Source organism: Acanthochromis polyacanthus, chromosome 16 (assembly GCF_021347895.1).
Source record: "Acanthochromis polyacanthus isolate Apoly-LR-REF ecotype Palm Island chromosome 16, KAUST_Apoly_ChrSc, whole genome shotgun sequence".
Lineage (NCBI taxonomy): Eukaryota > Metazoa > Chordata > Actinopteri > Pomacentridae > Acanthochromis > Acanthochromis polyacanthus.
The window spans coordinates 14,741,016-14,764,677 of NC_067128.1; the positions used below are offsets into that span (position 1 = coordinate 14,741,016).

The window sequence follows — 23,662 nt, forward strand, 5'->3', positions numbered from 1 at the left end:
GTCTTCTTCCTACAGCCTCTCAACACGCTTTTCCTCCACCTTTTCGTGGCTCAGACAAATTTTTCCAGTGCAAGTGCAAAGGAGATAATGAGGTATTAAAGATGTAAAATTTGCCAGAGTTTAGCTTTCGGATGTGATTTTGTTTTAGCTCCAGTATTATGCCATAAGATTGTACGGCCTTATTTTTTAATGCACGTGTTGTGTATAGATTTGGAATTATGTAAACGACTAATATGACACTGCTAAGGTTCAGCTTGAACATCATCAGTTTTAAAAATGAGAGTTGCTACAAGATGTTTTAGTTATAAGCAGCCAGATATTATAGATCCTAAAAGGTTAATACAACATTTGTCTAATTCTAGTCTCTTTATTATTTTCTTTTTACAGGGCTGTCTTTAATGCTGTGACTGAGCTTGAATACATCTGCCTGGTTAGCCCAAACCTTGGTGGTTTAGGTAAAGAATGTCCTCAATTCAGCGTTGAGGTCAAAATGCACGAGTGAAATAATTGTGACAAGACTTAACCTCACGATTTGTGTGTTTCCAGACCCGGCACTGAATGAGATTTTGAAACCGTTGAAGCGTTTGACTGGACCAGGGCATCAGTGTTTAGCATTGATAACCCACAGATCAAAGCACTTTCCATGCCTTCATGTCCGCCCAGCCAGGTGATGTCAGCTCATTCTTCACCTCTTACACGTATCAGGCTAGAAAATAATTAATCTGTACAGTCCAGTGGAAAAGGTTATAAAGATCAAGGTAGTGGGTAGACATTTCAAAGCTGCACTAATTGACTTTTTCCACAGTCCTGACATTATCACATTGCTAAAGTGCTTTCCTAATCGCAAATGCAGAGGACATAGAGGGATATTAGCATCCTATTTAACTCACATTTTTCACCACTTCATCAGTGTACACCCAATCTTCACTCTCCTTTCTACTCAGATTTGATCTTCACCAGCTCCTGAGAAACTGTCTGACTTTTCCCAGAGGTTCCCTTTTTCATCAGCTTATCCCAATCTTCACCTCCCTGCTGTTGCTAGCAATGAAACAAATGAAATCATAAAGAGGAAATTACTCAATAAATGTGGCATTAAACTAAAACTATGATCTGAAAGTGGCTAAAAGCTTTGTACAGCTATATGTGATGATGATTCTCAGTGAGTTAAGCACTTGCCATCCTGCAGAGCTGAATTTTACTCATTGAAATACAAAAATAAAAATAAAAGGAGGATTTGTGTTGCTTTGAAATGTAAGCTTTCTGTTTTTTTTTACAGAGTTGAAGACTATGACGACATTATGCCGTTATTTGAAAAGCAGAGAAAGCAACCAGTCTTTGACCAGCCATACTTATCGGCAGAGCTCCTTGAGGCCAAGTCCGAGGACTGTCACAGCGCTGTTTGTGAGGTCTGTTCTATCCTTGAGCTGTTTCTCTCATCTAAACCTAATTCAAATTTAATTTTAGGAGAAAGGTGACCCACAGCGGCTGTTAAAATGCATTAAGTTCATCCCACCTGGCAGTGTGGTCTTATGTGAGTTGCTGTATGTGATTCAGTCATTTGTTTAACTGTTCCAGTCTAAAAATAATGAATAGCAGCTCACTGGTGAGGCTTTGACTGATTGTCAGGAGCCCTGCCGGGGTTAATTCCCCAAGGACCTGGGAGACGACAGATCTCCTCTCTCTTCCCCACCAGTCGAGCTGACATGTGTTCATGGCGGCATATGGCAGATACGAGCTGATACTTGGCCAAGACATGCTCTCACTGAACATATTGTGTCCAGACATCTGAAGCATTTGGGGCTTTTTGTCTGATTATGTTCAGCACTCAGAGAACAAACAATCCAACAATATCCCAGAGGGTTTGGCTATTCAGGCCACTCCATGCCAGAAACTATTTGTGAATCAATATAATGCGTTGTGTAGATGTTTTTTGAGATATTTTATGATCCTGTTAGATGGTCGGTTAGAGACACAGCACGTCTACTTGTGTTTTATGTGTCATGAGAATTAATTGGTGTTTGTAAGCTCAGTTCCAAATAATGAAGATTTGTGGATTCTCACTATCTAGAAGAGAAAGATCCATTAAGAGTCTTCATCCTCAAAATTTAAAAAAGGAAACTGACTGACTTCAATTCCATTACAACAAGTCCACCTGCTGAGGAAAAGCACATGATGTGATTGAAAACTTCAGAACCTGTGAAGTAATTACTGCTTTTGAAGGCAAGAGTAAAATCTGGACCTCAGAATTTTTGCTAAAACTGAACACAAACTGAATTTGTTTAGGTCATTATGAGTTAACTACTGGTGTTCCTACAGTGCATTTTCTAGTGATTATCTGTCAATCTACATACCCAGACAGTCTGTGATATTATATTCTGATTTTTCTCTGCCAGTGGCTGCTTGTTTCACTTAACTCTTTTTCTGCTGATTGTTCTTAACAAAGCGAAAGTATAAATGCTAATTACTTAAGATGCTCCTACACACAATGTCTTTAAAACGGAAAGACCTGGTCAGACATTTGTGGGTTGTGGACAGACAGTTTAATAGGAGTACTATTCCTCCACAGATCGATGGAGTTGTTGTTGGCTTCATCAGGGTTACTGCTGATGTTGATCTCTCGGTGCTCCATGCCAACTTTGAGCTGAGTGAGTTTGATGGTTTGTGCAATGTGCAGCAACCGGAGCCTGATGGCCCTGCTGCTCAGTCTGACCCAAGTGAGGATGAAAAAGAACAAACCCAAACTTCCACTTTGCAGCAGGTAACTGAACTGATGAAAACACCCACTAAGCTCATATCAGAGAAATTATGAAATAATAAAATTCACACTCTCACAGATAACACAGGTCCATTGTTTCCTTGTTTCCCACTGATGGGACCACCTGTAGTCAAAAATGTTATGCATGTTGATTAAAAGTTTTATAAAAATATATATAACCAAATAAGTACATTTTTTTTCTTTTCTTTTTTTTAAAAAATGATTTCTAACATTGCAACTTTGTTATTCTTCACAAAAGAGTTCTCTCTGCTTCTTGGCATGGTTGTGCTGTTTCCATATTGTAGGATTGTATTTTGCAGTAAAAATGAACCACAGCGATTAAAAATGTGACAGGAAGAGAAAACACCCAGAAACTCCTTGAGCTTCAGAGGGTTAAGAACAGATTAAACCAGCTGTAAAGCTTCTAGTCTTCACCTTGTGTCTGTTGTCACTGTCACTCTCATGTCAACAGGAGGAGGCACAGTCCACTGGAACGGTTTCAGGGAAATCCAACGCTTTCTGCATTCAGCTCTTCGTTATTGACAAGGAATATGAGACAAGGTAAGGCTTTTGTAATTAAAGAATAAAGCTGTCAGTTCTCTGTATTCAAATTCAATAAAAAGACTAGAACCATCAATGAATATATCCTACTACAGGTATTCTCTTTATCCAAAGCCTGATGCGTCTCATACATCTGTGCCATAGAGCTCCACTGTTGTCCAAAAACTATTCAAACAAATCAGTGAGCCTCACTGTTGCACTGAGTGACATGGTTATTTATTAGTATGAACACACACATTGTAGTTTTTTTCATTCAGTCCAAGAGACACCATTTAATACTTACTAGAGGACCAAGTGTGGGTTAGTTTGCAGCTAAAAACAGTCCCTAAGAAATGCCCTGCTTCCTCCGTGACCAGCTGCTTTTAGATATTACTAAGCCTATTGTTGAAGTGAAACATTGCTTAAAATATATATATTTACAGCCATTTTTAAAGATGTCCTCTGTACAAACCACATAAATTACGACACAGACCAGGACGAGAATTCAGAAAGTCCTGGTTGCTGCCTGTTGACAGCAATGCTTTTAATTGCAAATAATTTATAATTAAAGGTTAAGTACACATTTTTGGCATGAAATGTGATTTGTAGGCTAGAACAGAAAAGCTTGTTTAGTGTAGTTTAAATGCTGAAACAAAAAAATGAAATATGATATTATTTGCAGGTACCTGTCGATTAAATAAGGCAATTTTTTTTTGAAAAAGTGACAGAACACAGAATGCTTTTTTAGAATTTATGTTCTGTAATTCACAGATATCACTGTTTAAAAATGACACTTATTCAGAAGTGTTTCATTTGAAGTTCACATATCTTTCCCGATTTTGTACATTTTTGAGGCGGTAACTCGGCAGCAGTGGTGGCAGCCGTCCAAAGCTACATCAGTCATATGCTGAGTTAAAGCAGGGAGAGTGACTGTTAGTTGGCTCCTGCTGCGCTCCTCTCGCCACCGCCTTACCTCCCAGCTGTTACTGAATATGGAGCCGAGTCGCTTCCTGCCGAGAGTGAGCACGTTATTAATGAGAGCTGCGCTTAAAGTGACAGAGACTTGAAGGCGAGAAGTTGGGCTGGAGGCTGCGGCCAGATTGGTGGGCCAGTTGTTCCACCACAATGATCACCAACTTGGCACAGACACGTATTTTTACCTAACTTTCATTTCATCTTCTTCTCTTCCAGATCGGTGGACTTTATTCCACATATATTCAAGCTTTTCCCTGTGAGTATTTTACGGTTTAAGCACTGGCTGATGTCATGACTGTTAATAAGTGAATGAGAAATGTACATAAAGGAAAAACTCGTGTGTCCCTGGAATAATAGAAATGTCCCAGAATTAGGTTAGGACAAGAAAGCGGTTTCAGTATTTAATTGTAGATTTCTTGACACGTGAGGAATTTTCTAGTAATTAAACAGACAAGACAGTATGGAGACAGTTTATGGTATGACAATGCTGTTTTTAAAGAGCCCAGGGATTTGTGTTACATGCTGAGACACTTGACAGTACTGTGCAAAAGTTTAGACAACAAAAGTGTTTAGATTTTTTTTGTTGTTAATTTGCTGTTATTTTTTTTTACCTTCATTTGTTAGCTGATAGTGTAGAGTGACCAGTGCCAGGGCCAAAGAGAGAGAAGGTATGAGAAGCAACAAGGGTCCCTTGTCAGTAAATGCTCCATGGAGATTACAATATGTTGGTATGTAGGAATCTACAGAATCTATATGTAGATTCTTATCTGCCACACAATACTGTCAGGGAAGCATCTGATCACTCCCAAAATTCAGCAAACCCAAATACTCAGTCAGAATCATAAAAACAAACTATGTTCGGCCTCAAAAGGAATCCCGCAACAGATGGTCTGCACGCTGCAGGATCTCAACATTGTGAAGTCAGTCTGAGTTACATGAAGAGACAGAAGACACTGAGACAGACTTTCTCATTAAAGATAGAATCAAATAGAAGGGAAGTTAAATGTCAAACATACCTGAGGTTTTTGTATGCCTTTTGTAAGATTCATTTTCAGTAGATCTGCTTCACGTGGTGTAATTGTTAGTTTATGTTGTCCTTGTGTCTTTCAGGACCTGAACTTCTGCATCATCACAGTTCCCTCTGGGGCCCCTGTGTTCCCCTTGTTACAGAACTTTGTCAGGGTGCCGTCGGGTCCCACCAACTTACTGTCCCGTGAACTCTACATCTGTCACCGTGCTGGACTTTGGGCTTTGTATGATTGCAAAGATAATAAAGTCTCAGTGTTGATAGTGGTCTTACATGAAACGTACAAAACCAGGTTCAAATCATTTCGCCTGCTGAATCTGTCTTCAAAGCAAGCAAGACCGCTGGTGTTGCAGTTCTTTATTTGTGCTGTACAGCGGTGAAAGTGTTAAGAGGACGTTTTTCTTTCAAGATGAAAGAAAGGTTCACTTCAGTAACTGGACAATATAAAACAGAGGCAGGAGATATTTGAGAGTAGTCTGTTTTACAATGATGCATCCCATAGACAACACAGTATCCGGTTTGTTGTCTTGTTAGAGAAATGAAATTCCCAATCTAAGAATGATCATTTTAATTTAAAAAAAACTATTTATACTTCTTATTTCAATTGGCAAACAACTATGTTTGCATTTAATTATTTGAAAAATCATTAATGGACTTCTGCTGTACAGACAGTGTCCACAAGGGGTCCACACATCCCCGTGTTTAATAATAGCATAAAATAGGGAGTATAAGCTGCTGCATCATTTTTTATGGTAAAAAGTCATTCATACATGTTAAAAGTTTGTGGATTTAATGTTGTTGTTCTTGCAGGAGTGTGGAGGTGAGGCCGGCTGTGCCTGCAGACCGACCTGCTGTCTCTAGTCTGGTGAAGGATCTGAATCTGAGCGAGTTTCTGCTGCAGGACCTGGACCGCTTCTATGAGAGCCACTGTGATACAGTCAGTAAACATACAATGATGCTAACACACCTGGAGCTGACTTCACAAACCCACACCTCAGCTGTGGTTTAGATCCAGCAAATAGTCCTACACATCAAAATGTAACTATATCTCTCAACTGAGACTTATTTCCTTGAATATTGGATAAATTAAGACTTTTTCCAAATTAAGAAGCACTCTGCCTTCACTTCAGAAGAAAGCTTTCCTAAAGAAAACAACAGTAACAGTTATAAGATTGTTTTCTGGCGAAATGTGTAACACTGCGTTTTTCTCAGTTGATGCCAGTTATACAGAGGTCAGAGTTCAAAGTACCTGGATGATGAATGATGGACTTATTAGACTGCAAATAAGTCAATTTTATTTTTCTGACATTTTATTTACAACACTCAGAGGCACTCTCTGCACTTTTTTCTTTGATTGTTGTGAAAGAAAAGCTTTCTCTGGCAGATCAATGATTAACTGCATCACATTTGAAATGTAATCATGTGTGAGGCATAACGGATCATTCCTCCTGACTTCATTACATTACTTTCTGGAAGTCATTCCCTCGCGGGCTGTATGCTGTGTTTTTGTGGAGATTAAGGCATTATACAGGGTTTCAAATTATCCACCACCTCTGTATGATTCTCAAAAAAAAAAAGCATTTACCAATTTGTCAATGTTCTCCTTAAAAGATGCTAAAGCTGTAAGAGACGGTGAAGGATTAAACATTTTCTGATACGAGTCGATTGATCAACTGGTTTTTCACAACTGACATTGATACCAGTTGTAAGGAATCAAGGAGACTGATAAACATTTGCAATAAAATGCTTTTGTTTTCTCATGTTTTCTGCATATTTAATTAAAAAAGAGCTTTTCAACATGTATCTTCCAGTGCTGATAGACTTTTATTGTGACCTATAACCAATCAGATAATTGTTGATATTGTTCAAGAATGAAAACTATAGATAGAGAGAGGTGACTGCATCGCAGCAAAAGTAGCACATTTTATGAAAATTGTAACTATCAGCCCATTATTGGTGAGGAGTTCAAGAATGCGTAGCTTCATTGCGTTCCCCAAAACCCGTGCCATAGTTCATCCTGATTTCATTCTGATATTTTTTTGAACATACAAATATATTTACTTTTTAAGGTTTACTGGTTTGCAATTTTTCTTTTTTTGATAAAATAGTAATAAAGTCAGAATATAGCATTATAAATGCAGTAGCTGTGTACAACATTAGATATTTTCTTCAGCCAAAAATTAACCCATAAAAAAAGTTTTTAAACAATTAATATGTAAACTGTTACGGTTGCATTGCTTTTTGCTCCCTTTAACTTTAAAAATGAGATGATGATTATTTTGGACCATCAAGTGTGACTGGAGCCGCTACGATGATTGTCTTGGAATAACGAGGAATATCGCACGTATGCCAGGGAACAGATTGGTGAGAATTCAGTTGAACGGATTTTCCTCTCTGACTGACACCCCAGCTGTCACTGCTGCAGCTCCAGAACTGATAATTACTTCTCAAATGAGAATGCAGCCACTTCATGTGTATTCATGGCACTGGACTCAGCTAGTGCAAGAAAAAAATGAGTTCAGCTCATGTTTAGTTCAGTCCACACATGTAAATTTCCATATTTTCTTCTGTTCTCTTGTTTCTCAGAATGCAGTGCCGCTGCAGGCCTTCGTCTCAGAGGCGGACGGTGAGGTCGTTGGGATAGTCATCATCAGAGACGAGCAGGTGAGTGCAGTTTATTAGACTTAAGATCAGCCTGAAATTCTGCATCTGTCTCTGAGAGTCAATAAAGGGTAACAACACCACAAAATGTCTTCACTGTGCAACTGAAATGCTTTTTTCTTTTTTTCCCCCACGTGTTCAATTTTATCCATTAAACTGTCATTTTCACAAACTTCTTTTTCAAAGATCACCAATGCAAAACTTTTACACTTAACTGTAAATTTAGTGAGCAGGAAGCCTTAAAAACAGTTCTAATAAAAGACAGTCAAAGATAGCACTGAGTCGCATTAAGGGGAATACAGGATCCAAATTATATCTCGGCCTTTGCTGTACCAGTTTTGGTTCCTGCGTTTTCTTTTTAAATCTGTCTATTCTGGCTTTCTAAAGCTGCAATGCTAAAACTGCATCCATTCAGGCAGCCCACGTATTTAAGCGCTTTATGATTTTCTCTCATTTTAGTATTGTTTGACAGTACAGGCTGAGGCATGGCAATGAACAAATAGAACTTTACATCCCAACACAATCGGCTCTGAAATCACTGTCACACTCTGAAAAGACACTCTACTTACTTTTAAGACGTTTGCTTACATTTTTTCCTCATTTTAGACATCAGATCCTCCAAAGCCTCTTTCCACATATTTCCAAAGACAAGACTGTAAAATAACACCTTGTAGATCTAAATTTGGACAATCAGCTTTCTCCAAAAAGGGCTGTCACCTTTGGAAAGTTTTCAGTGTATGCAACACAATTAATGTTTTTTTTTTTTTTTTTTTTGACAATTAGTTTGTGTCCATATCTGTATTGTGTTTTCTGAGAGTGAAAGCTTTATATTTTAGTCGTACTGTGTATGTAGAAGCAATAGAAACAGGAAAAAATTAGCAATAACTATGAACTCACATCAGCTCTGTATTGGAACAGCATTGTGTCTGTCATTAATTCAAATTCAAAATGCTGGAGTAATTAAAAAAAATGAGGTGGCCCCGATAGCTCAACACAACTTGAGAACACACGTGCAAACACACACAAAAGCACGAGTGAAAAAACACCAGTTTGACAAAACAGAGGCAGGATTTAGAACAAATTGCTGCAAATACAGAAAGCAAGCAATTATAGAAATGAGCCGCAAATAGCACAGATATGAAAATGGAAAGTCGTTGCTATTTAGAGTGTGTTTACAGCAATTTCCCACATTTTTTCCCCCCGATTTGTCTGTGTTTATCTTATTAAGTTGCAGTGCAGTGAGCTCTCAGGGCCAGTGTAACAAAAATTTCAGGTTAAAAATACATTTTCACCACAAAAAGAAAACACTACATCATTCTCTACACACTACTCGTTTAGTAAATTCAGACTGATCTTTTGTAAAACTGTTGGAACAGGACAGGCAAAGATGGATAAATAAAAAAATACAATATTAATTGAAGGGCTGAAATTAAATGTATTTGCTCTGTACTTTTAAATAAAGAAAGGTCATGTGGTGAATTTTATTTTTGTCGTCATTCATTGCCAGATTTATGAATAATTGAGCCCGTAAGTATGCTGTTTATTTTGTGCCTCAGTGAGCAACAGCTTTTAATTTTCATTTTATTTAAAGAGGGCAACGATGAGTGAACTCTTTTAAGTAAAAGAAAATAAATATAGAGATACACTGAACATCAAATACAAATATTTATCGGGGAAATGTTTCTCTGTCACAGAGTACTGATTTGAATCTGTCTTTGTCAGGATATCGAGTTCATTCGTGGCCACTACAACATCGAGAACTTCATCTATTTCAGCCATCACCGCCACGAGGAGCACGCTCAGATGCGCCACTTCGTCCTCAAACCCATCTTCCAGCACTTCACCAAGCACTTGTTTAAGGAGGTCCTCCGGCTGGCTCACAAATCCTGCTTGTACCACCGACTCTATCCCCCCTGCCACAGCCACGAGGTGAGTGCGCAGGGACCTTCAGGCCCTCACTGGCCCCTCATCACCGGGCCCCTTCCAGCCCGTGTGCATGCACAGTCAGATACATGTTGTCATTAGTGTAATGAGCCCCAATTCACACACTGCAAAAAATATCCTCTAAGTCAAAGTTGATCGTGATGAGTTCTCTGTAGGTGGATTTATGGCTCCATGTTGGCGTTTGTGTACCTCTCGCCTACACAGACTGAGGAATCATGGAAATTCAACTTCCTGTCTGTCACATGGATTTTTTTTAAAGGTCAATTCATGGTTTCTGCATGACATATTTGATTAATCAGGTTGTGAAAGTTTTATTCATGCTACTGCAATACGAGTCAGTCTGCTGTGTAGATAGTTGCATTGCCCCTCATGTGAAACACAGAAGTCCACTTGGGCTCCTCTGGGTGTTTCTAAAAGGCCGGCTGTGACTTTGCAATTTTTACAGGATATAGCAGCTGGTTACAGACTGCAGCGCTGTGTCTATGTGATTATTCCTGAGGTGTGCTGAGCACCGTGGGCGGACATAACACAGGATTTAGAACTCTCTGCCCCATTGACTTCACTGTGGCGCTTTTACTTTTAGGAGTTTTTGTCCTGAAACAGACGCAAATCACACAAAATAGACTCCACAAGAATACCATTTCATTCAGGGAAATTGATATTTAGTTGCCAGAGATGCAGAGATGCAGAGATTGCACAATGGTATTTATGCCTTTCAAAGTAAAATACTAGTAAGTTCACTGACATATTAAAGAGCATTCATTTTTCAACCCTGACTTTATTACAGCGGTGTCTACAGGGAAGGCCATAAGTTTCCATACATAGGAAAAATACAAATTTTATGTTGGACAACCGTTTTTATTTATGTAATGTGCTCTATATGATTGCCATTGTTTCGAAAAAAAAATATTAATGCGTGTTTTCCACTGCTGATGAACTTGCATTAGCACAGTTGACGTTCTGATTGTAATGACATTGGTGATACGTTCCTTGAGATGATTTATGTCTCGTGTCTTCACCTGATACATCACGGCCTTCAAGTGCCCCTAAGGACAGCGGCAAACACATCTTCTAGGGTATCTGAAAGATAAAAAAATATACATTATACATTTTCCTGTGTAAGGAACCGTATGGCCCACCCTGTATTCTTCTGCTTGAGCTTTTCTAACTGGTTTGTTACAGCTTATCACAACTCATGCTGTCAGACATTTTGTCTGTCTTAAATATTTGATCAATAAAAATCACAGACCAAAGGTGAGCAAAAAAAAAGAAACCTGCTAGAAAACTTGTTATAAATTTCAGGAGTATTTCTGAATCTATTCTTGAGTTTCTGTAATCTAAAAAATGAAATGCTTGTGGTTTGAAGGCCTGAATGATGGTCTTGTCAGATTGTAGGCTGCTGTGGACACGTGCATGATCGCAAATTATAGTAAAAAGGGGCAGCTAAACCTTGATCATTAGTGCTATCTTATTTTTGTTTGCTATCTGGGTTACTTAAAAATGTAATTATTTATGAGGAGATTATGCAAAATAGGGCAGCACATTACTCCAGAATAGACAAATTAAAAACTTTAAGACTAACTCGGATTTATGACTTTTATCTCTGTTTAATGTAAAGGTCAAACATGTCTCAACTTGTCCTATTTCATTCCTATAGAATATTGTCTTTAAGCCAATTAGAACTAGGTTTAAAAAAGAAAACTTTAAATTTTATTTTATATTTTTCAAGATTTTCCTGTGATGCTCCAGAATTTTCTTTGTGCAGAGAGCAAATCAATATGTCATGTATTGCAGATGAAAGTGTGTTCTACAGCCTGATCCGAGAAACGGGATGGTTCGTGTTGAAGTGTTGCAGCTCTCAGCAGGTCATTTTTTGCAGAGTGCGGCCCTCAGCAGGCTGCTGTCCCAGGGGTCGGGGCAGCAGGTGTCGGTAGCGCTGCCAGCTCCACCTCTCCACACCATAATAAGACATTTCCTCAACATGTAGAGGCCTCCACTTCCTCTGCTAATTACCTTCCACAAACAAGCACCAGATTGGGAGATGATGATGTGCAAATAGAATAATGGCAGAAGATAACCAGAGAATTAACTCTGTGGATGAAGCACTGGGTGATGCTTTCCAGTCATAATCAGCCTGTATTGGTGGCAGAGACCTTGCATCATCTAACCTCTTCACCTGAGCTCATTATCACTGTGCAGCCTTCCAGTTGCCCCCTGAGCCCCCAAACTGATGCTGTTTAACCTCCGTGGGGATTTTTTTTTTTCCCTCTCTGAGCTTTCGACACTGTTCTCTGCCCTCTTCTTCTGCACTCAGAATTCCTGTGTCCACCATCTGGATGTTGTCCTCAACTGTGCCGTCCCAGTCCGCCCACGACGCCAGATCATCTACCCGCTGGAGGAGCTTGGCATGAACGCCCCGTCCAGGCAGCTCACAGAGTACCAGGTGGGCACAGCAGCAGCTGGTTGACAGGAAGCAGCCTGCCAGGGAATGTAGATGAGCTGAAGGCTGCTGAGGGAGCACAGCAGGGTGTGCATGTGCCCACTAGACGGTGCTGTTTCAAAAGGGAACACAATGCAGGGACACTGTGGCCACACGAAGGTATGGAGGGGAAACGCCACTACTGAGTGATGATAGAAAGCACAGTATGATGGAATGAATGAATGCTAAAAGTTTATTTAGTGCATTGTACAACAAAAAAAACAGCATTTCAGGAAGTCTTTGAACAACTTGTTTCACAACCACTAATATACAGACATTAAACATCAAAATTAAACAGTAAACTGAAGTAACAAATAGTTATGGGAAAAAAGCATAAGGCGAAGATGGAGAATTCAAGTAACAGCATGAATAGTTTTTTATTTATTAGTTAACATCATACAGTAACTTAATTTATGCAGCAGAAAGACAAACCTGAATCAAATCCATCTTCTGTCTCTTTGTGTGCTCCAGACTGGCCTTATGATGCTGAGACTAGCTGTCATAGTTTAGGGTTGAAGAAATGATGGATTTTAAATAAAAAAATGCTGCAATGTAGGCAAATAAACAATGCTGTAAATACATGTATTTATTTTTGAGCAAACTGAAACTTTCTCAAGTTGGTTATGCTTTCCTATTGACCAATGCATGCTGTGTAGTTCAGGCATGCATTCTGTGGATTCACTCACCTGAGTCCAGTCCCGTTATTTAATAGATTCATTTTGCATAATGTCAGAGGTTTCACCAAATCATAAGTCACGTTGTAAATCTGTTACACAGTAAATATTTACTAAGGTGTGATTGCATCGGCATCAAATTACAAATAAAATTGCAATATGCATCAGAAACATTACAATTATCTATTTTCCCCAAATCACTCAGCCCCGTCGTAGACGAAGACAGTTTTGTCTGACTTCGGCTGGACTCTTGGGTTCATTCTCCTGCGGCAGAATTCATTCGATGGCATTGTGTGATGGATAAGAGTCAAAACATCCAAAATGGCTAAAGCGTTTGCACAGCACTGTATGTGTATAAAACTGTTCAGCTGACCCGTTTTGTTTGAAATGCATTCATTACTCCACACCTAGAGATTTACAGAAAGATATTTTCTTGTTGGTTAACTCATTATTTAGAAGTACATGCTGTCAATTGACCTGCTTGAATCTGTTATCTGTGAAAACTACAATTTAAAAAAAAAAAAAACGTTTTATTAGTTACATTTGTGCTAGAAACATTTTAAACCTAAAATGCTCAAAATAATTAATGTAGGAATAACAGGTGAAATTTGAAGTGTTGGAACAGCTTTAAAAACTTTGGCCAGAACTAGTTGATTTTGAGCCATAAAGACAAATGTTTTTACTTCAGCCCTGAGTATGTGAGTGTTTTTAGTACGTCAGTATGTCACCTTCTTTCAGGGCTACCTGAGTATTTCTAATTCCACCTTTACATCGGGCCACTTTGACAGCATGTTAGGTAAGAGAGTGAATGAGACACAAGTAATAATTAGTAAACTCTGTGTGTTTTTTTCCCCTCTTGTGTTTAAATTCTACCATAAATCCTGTTCTGGTGTTTAGTCTCCAATCCAGGCTGATATGAATGTGGCTGTGATTCATTTTAATGATCCCGTACTTTAAATATTTACCACATGTCTAGCAGTGCTCTTTGGACCAGCGGTGTCACAGCGCAGGCTCATATGTTCATTTCACTCCATCAAACCCACCCTCCCACCCTTCGCCTCGGTAACACGCCAATAATGATTTCCATGCTACCGTGCAGATAAGGGCTTCGCCTCCGAGCTTTGTCTCAGCCTCGTCCTGATGCCGGCCTGGGGATGATTAATCAAATTTAAAGCACCTGTTCCCTCTCTGTCAATACAGGATTGTATTACGCAGCGCCGTGGTCATTGTGCGCAAGAAAGGTGAGGCACCTCCAGTGTGATAAGAGCTGCTGCACCTGCTCCACCTCACATGCAGATGAGACAGGAGCTTTGTTCATCTGATTACCTCATCTGGTTAATTCCTGCAGTATTCAGACAGATGCATGTAGGCATTTAATTTTGCTTGTGTGCAATAAAAAATGAAGGGTTTTTACATATAAACTAATACTCAATTTCAGTTAATGTCACAATGCAGCGCCTGCATGTCACATCAGCTTGAAAATCATTGTTTATCTGATCCATTTTAGAAACATTGTTTCGATAAAAGCAGCTTAATATGTAGAGGGTTTTCTCCTCCCTGGCTGCTGTTACCAGTCAAGCTTTAACACTCCCATTTCATAGTGTTTTATTTATGTATACAGGAACAAAAGATGATTTTGAAAGTGAACTGCTGAATATTAACAATAATCTGCAGCATCAGTTCACATTTCTGTGATCAAAAGCACTTTTTGAGAGTTTGAAGAGTAGTTAAATTATCTTCATACATTTTCCCACAGATTTGAGCCTTTCGTATTTTTCCAAAACAAAATTCTAACTCAGAGTTTAGTGCTAAATATGTCAACCAGGAGAGTTTCACATCCAGTAAATGAACAGGATTTATTCTTCCAGAGCCCCTCTCATCAAATATCTTCATTGTCAACCGTAGTAAGGCTACTTACATCCAGACAATATAACTTTTGCTGCTTATTTATAGTGTCTAAATGTAAAGACGGACTATAAAATGTACGTATATCATCTTTAATAGCCCATCGCTAGCCTCCTTTATTTTCCTTCCATCGTCAAACCCTGAGCCAGAACATCTCTGCGCAAGTGACAGATGTCGGGCACACAGGCCCTCATGGAAATTATTTGAATATCACACAAAGGTTAATTCCACCCTTGGGTTTCCCCCTTTTTTGCTCGTTGCTGTTTTCATCCAACAAGGTGCATTGTGGGGCCAATCTGCCTAATTATAGAAAATGAAGGAGACATTAGCTGCCTCAGATCACAGAGAGAGGACCAGAGACGATTGGAGGAATTGGGGAAAATTAGAACGTTGTGTTCCACTAATTCCTGTGGGATGCTTTTGTAATTATTGTAGTAAAGTGTTCCTTAACTGTCAGGTCACACGGTTGATCTCTGCGTTTCAAAGTCGAAACTGCACTCATTGCCCTCTTTTCCCAAATGTATTTATTTATTTTAGAGCTTATGGATGTAAAGTAAATGCCTAATTAGTACACAAGCTGCAACAGACAACGAGATGGAATTATGCCAATCCAAAACAAATAAATGTATAAAATGACCAAATACAAACGGAGCCCTTTGTTCAAAGATCAACACAACTGCCCAAATTGACAACTGTACCAAAAAAGGTTCCCATATTGTCTTCCAGTTAAAAAAAAAAAAGAATATGTTTTACAACTTGTCTGTTAGAAAGTCCATTTCTACACTGCAGTTTTGAAAAAGAAATACATTTTAAGGTAGACAAAGAATGAATGAAATGAGGGCAAGATCAAGACTCATTCTGGCTGAACATTATGTGACCTGTCAGTTCATTGAAAATCTTATTTAGTGATTTTACAAAATGTCAGATATTATAAATTCTATCTGGTATTGGAAAGTATTTGTACAGAGCATAAATTCCTTTGTCTGTCTAACAACAGCATTAGAAATCCTGAAGATCCCGGTGTGCAAATTTAATGTTGAACAAAGTTTCAAGAGGAACAAAAATGGGGTCGTTGTATTTGAGATAAGTGCTCTTGCATAATATAAATGTAGAGATTGAAATCCTTTTCAGTCAGCTGGATTCTGTAGTAAAATATGTAAGCGTCTTTCTGTGGTCTTTTAGAAAATCAGAATATGGAGAAAAACCTGTTGAAGGACAATTGATAGATTGTAATCAGGTTGCAGTGGTTAAAAGGGATAAAAAAAATTGTTTAAAAGTTGAATATTTAAAGACAATGTAAAGGCAACAAAGCACATTGCTGACTCCACCGAGTCGCACCAAGACAGCGACTGAGTAGCCAAAATAATTACATCTTGTTTCTTTTCTGGAAAAATTTTCCTTGACCTAAAGGAAGGACATAAAGGAGAAATCATGAAGCCATATCAGAATCCAACTGCAGTCACACTGGACTATGTAATCATATGACAGTGGATGTTAGTGACATGGCGCCGCTGTGGATGGTACATTACTTTGAATGTTGCCACAAGGAATTGTGAATTGGCATTATTGCCTATTCTTTGGTAAAGGATGTTCCGGTGTATCCTACATTAAAGGGGATAAGAGCAACCATCAGCCATAAAAACAGCCATCGTCCATCGTACACCCCATACTCTGTGTGCCCACATCCACATGATGATAGGCTGGCTTTTTACATTTAAAAGCAAGTTTTTTTGTAGTTTTTTTTTTTTTTTTACCTACATGCATTTTATAATTGCAACCTTCAAGCAGAACTATAGACCTGAGAGCAAGCATGGTGTAATTTATGAGGTTGATTTTTTTTATGGAAATTTTTAATTACTGAAATTCCTTTTCTTAGCATTTGGAGAATTCAGCCAGCTTTTTTCAGCTGCTACTTAGATCATTCATTTCACTCAGTTATGTACCTTCCTGAGAAGGAAAATCTATTCCAGCAGTATGGTTAGAAACAGGTTTTTTTAACTGTTTACCAGAGACAAAACCAAACACTGCATTTCTGCTGTTACCATTCAATAGCCGTTATTGGCTCACTTCATTCCCATACATACATTTTGGAAGAGGCCTCTTCCAGTTTCTAGTATCCTCAGTGACCCATTACTACCATATTTACTCTTATTGATTTTTTTTTTTACAGGTTGCAAAAGCACATATTTGCATGTAACAAAGAGACACAACAGGAAAATATATAGATTTGTTCAGAACTAAAAAAAAAAAAAAAAAAAAAAGTTAAAGAAATCAGCAAATTCTCAGAATAAAATAATGCAAATGTTTCCAAAATCTCAAAATTTTGTCCAGTTAATGGTTTAGATCATGGTTCAGTTTCTCCAGTAAAAGAAAGAGGCTTTTGAATCCCTATATGTGGCTTCAGCACCAGAAATATAAGAGCTTTGACTGAGATATTTTTTTTATCTGTAAATAAAATAAATGGAAAATTGGCTATATGAAAAAAGTAAAAACCCTGCCTTTGTACTGAAATTGAGGCACGCTAAGGAAAAATCACTTTGCAAATGTTCAGGACCACATGTCACCCTTAAATCACACTTACACAATAGCTGTTAAAGATCATAAACTGTGAAATCTGTCTGGAGTATTAAGATTCTTCAGGAAGTGTGTGAGGCCTACAAGTTTCTTTTTTTTTTTTTTAAACCTGTGGTTTGAAACAAACACTGAAGTAGTAAGTCAAAAGTGCAGATTTCAAACTTTTAAACATCTGTATTGACCAATCAGAAGTAAAGAAAAAAGAAATAATTACCTGAAATCGCAAACTGTAGTTCATCTGGGGTTGAAAACACTGTTTTGGGTGTGCGTTGCTTTTTAGGGGTCAAAATACCAACAATAAACCACACTACCCTTGATTTGCATTCAGCCAGAGATCTTCGCTCTCTCCTCATTTCATCTCTTCTCTCTATATAATTAAGGCATTCAAATTTCTTCAAAAATAGAAATGGGGGTTATGGAAATGCCACATTTGTTGAGCTATAAAGTGTAACAATGCAGAACCCTTGCCTCAGTCACTTGAGATAAGTGGCTCGTCTTAATACATGTCAGTAAAGTTCCCTTCTGTTGGCTGAATTCTGTTGTGAAGTGTCTCATCCTTGGACTCAATCTCCTTGAGCTTCTACAGGTGTTTTGGAAAATCCGAATTTGACGAAAAGAATGGTTGATTGTATTCATTCCATTCATTTCAAGTTTCTCTCAGCACAGATTTTGGAGACGTACAATTTGGAAGATGCATTGTTTGAATGTTACAGACTATGAATGATAATGGCTGAGAGCTTGCACTATCTGTTCAACAGGGAGACTAAACGTGGTTCCTGCCTCATCCTGTGAATTTTAAATGGGGAAAATTGGACACATGATTATGTGAAGCTTTTAGTAGGTTAAAAATAATGGGTTCATGAATTTGCTGGGTTGTTTAATTTTCAAAAAAATGCCATCAGTCGTTTTAGGAGTGAGAAATTCCCTCCAGATGGAACTAAAACCAGTGAATCTGACAGACTTTCATCTCTCTGTGTTTCTCTCAGGCGCCATTTGCTCTCAGCCTCATCAGCAGAAAGTTAACCATGGAGCCAAAGGTCGCCATTAACGCCAGGATTGTGGTGGTGGGGGCGTCAGACACAGGTTTATCTGTCCTTGAGGTGCTTTGCTTCTGGTGAGTCTGTTTCTGAACAAACATCTCAGTTTAATCTTTTTTCCTGGATGTGCAGCAGATCGTGTGTTTACAGTACTGACCTTTTATGAATTTGTATCAGTGGTGACAAACAATGTTTTCTTCTGTCACCATGGTCGGATTATCTGATCGGGGCCCTGAGGCAAAAATTTGTTGAAGCCACTATTAAGCCCCTCGCACAAACCTCCCACCATCTGTGCATTGTGTATTCAACTTATCATCTCCAAGTTCCTATCAAGAAGCGTGCGCACGGCAGACTACACAGCCTCATTGTTTGCACTGAATCTCACTTTTTTTTGTCAAAATGAAACCAGCCAGTCCCGAGATTTCCTATGCTTTCGTTGGTTTGTGGTAATTATACAGAAGAATGAATCTAGTGATGTTTTTCATTTTCTAATTGCCAACAAATCCTATTTAAAGCAAAGCCAACAACTAATGTATACGAATAAAAAGTATTAATGAGACAACTCATTCATCTAAACCATGCAGCCCCATTGTTGTCCAGAAACTATTAAAAACACACCATTAAGCCCCACTGTTGCACTGGGTCACATGTGCCTTCATGCCTTGAACAAACACACAGCAGTTTATTTTGACTCAGTCCCACATGCACCCTCCTGCTGCCCCAAATACTCACTAGACTAGAGCAGCAAATGTGGATTAATCCGCCTCTGAAAGTAGTCCCCAATAAATGTTCTATTTCCTCCTTTTTAAGTAATGTTATATATGAAACACTGCACTCAGATGTTTAAGGAAATGATTGAGTTTGAAAAAAAATCTTACTGTCACCTTACTTGTCATCTTTCCACGAGTTCCTCGACAATTGTTGATCTAACCCTAAAAATGAATGTGCATGTCACACATTAAGCATATGTGGAAGTTTTTTTTAAATGAAAATAATCCCTTCCTGCCTTTACATGAATCAGATATAACTCTACACCATTGTCTCTTCTACACTGCATGAATCTGAATAGTCCCAGTGTCTCTTCTCACCCCTCCCCACTCACTGCAGCTTGAGTACACCAGCTCACCTCCACTGTACAACTACCCCCACTACGCAGTGGCCATGATTAGTATTAGTGTAAGTCACCCATAAACGTTTGAACTGAAAGCCAATTCTTAGGAATAATGATACATAGTCCCCATTTTGCACATTTACAGGATTAATTCCTTAAGTTAGTTACATACAAAACCCTCAAAGTCTGAATCTGTGTTTTTAGATTCTCATCAGCACATATTTACTGAAGGAACCGATGGGTTTGGTTTATTGACACACATCGAGTATTTTCATGGGATTAGTGGACTTTAAGAAAAGCATAATGGCAGCATTATCTTTTGTTTATGAAAAAGAACCAAGCAAGCATAATGTAAACTATGATAATACCTTAAAACTGGATTTTGACAGAGAGCCCTACAGCTCTAACTAATAGTTGACATGTTTAGGTGGTACAGTTTCCACAATTAGGCCATTTCTCAGCAACTCAGTAGAGGACATGACAATGATCTGGGTGTGTTCCCAACATTTGTTACAGAAGTGTGTTTATCATTGTAAATGACACCAGGAATCCACAAATTAGCACCAAATCCTCATATACAACAGCTTCTTTTGGCGGTGGAAACATTGTCTGGATCAGCCAGTCAGTGTCTGCGTGCAACACAAACAGGTAACAGAAGGATAGTCGTAGTTATCTCTAAATGCCAGTGAACACAGGCAAACAGGTTCACACTACATGTGGTAAAAGCACTAAAGAGCCTCCCATGAAGAGCACCAGGATGATGCAGGAGCTATAATAGACATCTGGAAGCCGTTGCGATGAAAAGTATTCATGTGATCATGTTTATCGCAGACTGATATGTCTGAGAATCCCTGAATCCACAGACAGCTGCCCCACACTGAAGCTTTTTCTTTCATTTCTTTATCACCTTTTATTCCAGGAATCCAACCTCTGCAAATGTCACTTGACTCCGGGTCGGACATCTTACGTATTTGCCTTCGTCCTCGCTTTGTGAGATTAACTGCTCCAGCAAATAATAAGAGGCGCGGGTCTGCTGATTCAGAGCCGGCCGATAGCTGCCAGGCAACCAGGGTTGCTGTTTTGTGTGAGTGAGATCTCACAGAGCTGGTGAGGCTGGCATGGCGGTGGTGCTGGGGCGGGCGCACACAGCTGTCTGAGGCCTGGCATTCAGCAGGGCCAGTGCTGGCCCCCTTTAATTAGCCACTCCACTGTTCCCCTGTCAGGGATCTGCTGCAGCGATCTGTGTTTGCTGTCACTAATGAGTTGACTAATGAGGCAGTTAGTGTCCGCTGAACTAATGGTGAGGTGGCGACGCATTCAGAGGGTGAAAGATGGGTCAGTTTCGGCCTGCTGGGGCCCCCCTTATCAGCCCTGCCCAAACGTCCAACCCCCCCTCCACCACTACACAGATTTCCTTGTGCTTATTGAATCCAGCCCAGCAGCACCAGCGCCACCACCACCCCCCCAACTCCATTACTGGCTGGGACGGGGTCAGACAGATAAAGAGCTCTGCGGCGGCTCGGCCCTCTGCTCACCGCGGTCAGGCTGCAGGGTCACCACGGCCGTCTGTCACCGGCTGATAACGGAGCAAATCCAGAGCTGCTGATTCAGTCACATCCAGACACTAATAATGGGCCTTAATGCTTCAGTGCTGCGACATAAATCCATCGTCTGGCACAGATTAACAAGAAAGTTTGACTGCAGTCATTGTCCGATTGTGGTTGAGATTATTATGTTATGATGCCTCTTCACGTCAGACTCAAGGATCAGACTACTGATGACACAAAGCACAGAAATGACAACTAAAGATTTTTGTTTGATCCACCTGTAAACATGTTTATTCAAAAAACTACATATGTCATTGGGTCAAAATCCTCAATATTTTCATTTTAATATGTGCTCACTTTACAACTATGTACAAGTGAGTGGTATAACCTTTGAAGAACCAGTTCATCAATTAAATCAGCTGGCTGATCAACAATGAACTTGGTAGTCATGTAAGTAATTTGTCAAGCAAAAGTATCAAAATGTTGCTGATTTTAGCTCCTCAGCTGTGAGGATTTTCTATGTTTCTCCATTTTATATTCTCAGAAAGTGATAGTTGTGATCATTATTGTCTGGCATTTTATAGACTAAAGGATTAACTGATGACTTCTTTTCAGGCAAAAATGAAAATGCTTTACAGAGAAAACAATCACATAGGAATGATTGAAGTCAGTGACCTAGTATCTGACAAATCACGTCATCACAATAATACAAAAATCCTACCATATAGTAGTTGTTTTACTGCATTTATTTTTTACAACATTGTACAGAATCCCCACTGATCAATATATCACCATGCTATATAGACCAGTGGCACAACCAGAGAGTAATATAAAACAACAGTGCTCGTATATGCAATCCATTTCCCTGCATTTTGGTATCTGGTGTTGTAGATGTGTGCCGCTGGGCGTTAATTTAGCAGGAAGCTGAGATAAGAACAGAGCAGGAGGTGATCAGAGCGTCAGTGCGATAAGGCTGGATGCTGCGAGGTACACACTCTGCTATTCAGCCAGCGTAGGAGCCGGAGCTACTGTTATCAGCTGTGCAATGTCCTGTAGGCCGCAACAAAAGAGGTCATTTGCATCACAAGAGATGGGTTATACAGTTGACAGTAAACGCACAAGCTGTAGGAGGCTATTGAGGATTTTTCATGCTCAGTAGCTAGAAATGCATCAGCAGGCTGGAGAACTTCCACCTGAAAAGATTTCAGGCATGGATTCAACGTCTGAGATTTTCTAAATAGATTCACCATGGAGTAACGATGTATTTGTTTTGTGTGAGATCCACAACGACTTGTTGTATTTTGAGTGTTTAAATACCAGCTGCTGGTCTGTGGGAAACTGAACTTTGTCAACAGTTGAACATATTAGCAAACCAAGTAAGGAAAACAGAACATGAAAGAAGAACAGGGGCACAGTCCTAAAAGCTCTGTGCGTCCCGACAGGTGTTTTCGGTGACACAATTTTGTCTGATTAGACCTCAGGTGAAAGATAGGGAAAGCTAACCTGCCTGCACCTGTCAGTCGATGCACTGAATCACGGACCAGAGAAGACGTGTAATTAGCCAGGTAGCATTTTTGACCATCAATATAGATCTTTTATCCACTTTCCCTCTTATCTTTCTGCTTGTTCAAATATTTTAGCTAACTAATCTTGAAAGATTTAACAATACAAAACAATAAGATTAGTCTATTCATCTTTACATTTTGTCATGTCAAAAATAACACACTTCCACTTAACTCTCCACTAAACCAGGCAGTCGCTACTGATTAAGTCTTAACCATTGTTTCAGTAGATTTAAGTGCAATCAGGAATCTTTTCTTTTTTTGCTTCTCAAAATGTAATCCGAAGCACCAGTTTCATGTTTCTAACCTTAGATCTTACTAGACATGTGTGAGCTTTATTTGAGCTCATATTCCTTTATTTTCAACAAGAATTATACTAGCAGCAGCAGCAGCAGCAGTAGCAGCTACTATCTAATTACAATGAGGGCTTCACATCTTTGTGGCTGTATTCTGTCTTCATGTATGTATGTGTGGCTTTCCCCCCCCCCCCTCTTGGCATAACTGGCAACAGACTTTCTAAATGCTTAAACACATCTCTGGATGAAGAACATACTTGCTGTGAAAACTGCAGTCCTCCCCCAGAGAACATTCCTCTGACCCTGTATGTGTTTACTGTGTTATGTGGAAAAGCACTCATGCTTTTCACCGTTGCTTGTTCTCTCACAGCCCTCACCTGAGGTTCAACAAGCTGACCCTCATTTCGACACATGGTTTCCCCGGCGACTACAGCCATGAGGATGTTGGATTTTTGTCCACAAGGTGAGTGAGTGAAACAGCATGAGGGTCCATCATAGAAAATGATGTGTGTGGCATCTTACAGTCACCAATTTGGTGGGTGTATGTCAGCATTAATTATGCAAACACCTCATGT

The 23,662-nt window shown here is 39.3% G+C and overlaps 1 protein-coding gene across 4 annotated transcripts in view; it reads left to right on the forward strand.

The window, feature by feature from the left end:
• The window catches only part of cfap61 (cilia and flagella associated protein 61), a 104,202-nt gene that overhangs the window by 3,931 nt on the left and 76,609 nt on the right, over positions 1 to 23,662 (forward strand). For 3 of the 4 annotated variants that reach the window (XR_007947480.1, XM_051960659.1, XM_022194796.2), the window contains exons 4-17: positions 16 to 92; positions 388 to 455; positions 547 to 667; positions 1,277 to 1,406; positions 2,567 to 2,758; positions 3,228 to 3,316; positions 4,487 to 4,526; positions 5,381 to 5,523; positions 6,108 to 6,234; positions 7,884 to 7,961; positions 9,681 to 9,887; positions 12,217 to 12,345; positions 18,521 to 18,648; positions 23,458 to 23,550. Coding sequence is in view for 3 of the 4 variants with exons in the window: in XM_051960659.1 (XP_051816619.1) it covers positions 16 to 92; positions 388 to 455; positions 547 to 667; positions 1,277 to 1,406; positions 2,567 to 2,758; positions 3,228 to 3,316; positions 4,487 to 4,526; positions 5,381 to 5,523; positions 6,108 to 6,234; positions 7,884 to 7,961; positions 9,681 to 9,887; positions 12,217 to 12,345; positions 18,521 to 18,648; positions 23,458 to 23,550 (1,622 nt within the window). In the remaining variant the exon portion in view is untranslated. The remainder of the gene's footprint in view (positions 1 to 15; positions 93 to 387; positions 456 to 546; positions 668 to 1,276; positions 1,407 to 2,566; positions 2,759 to 3,227; positions 3,317 to 4,486; positions 4,527 to 5,380; positions 5,524 to 6,107; positions 6,235 to 7,883; positions 7,962 to 9,680; positions 9,888 to 12,216; positions 12,346 to 18,520; positions 18,649 to 23,457; positions 23,551 to 23,662) is intronic. The other variant, XM_051960660.1, reaches the window with a different exon arrangement.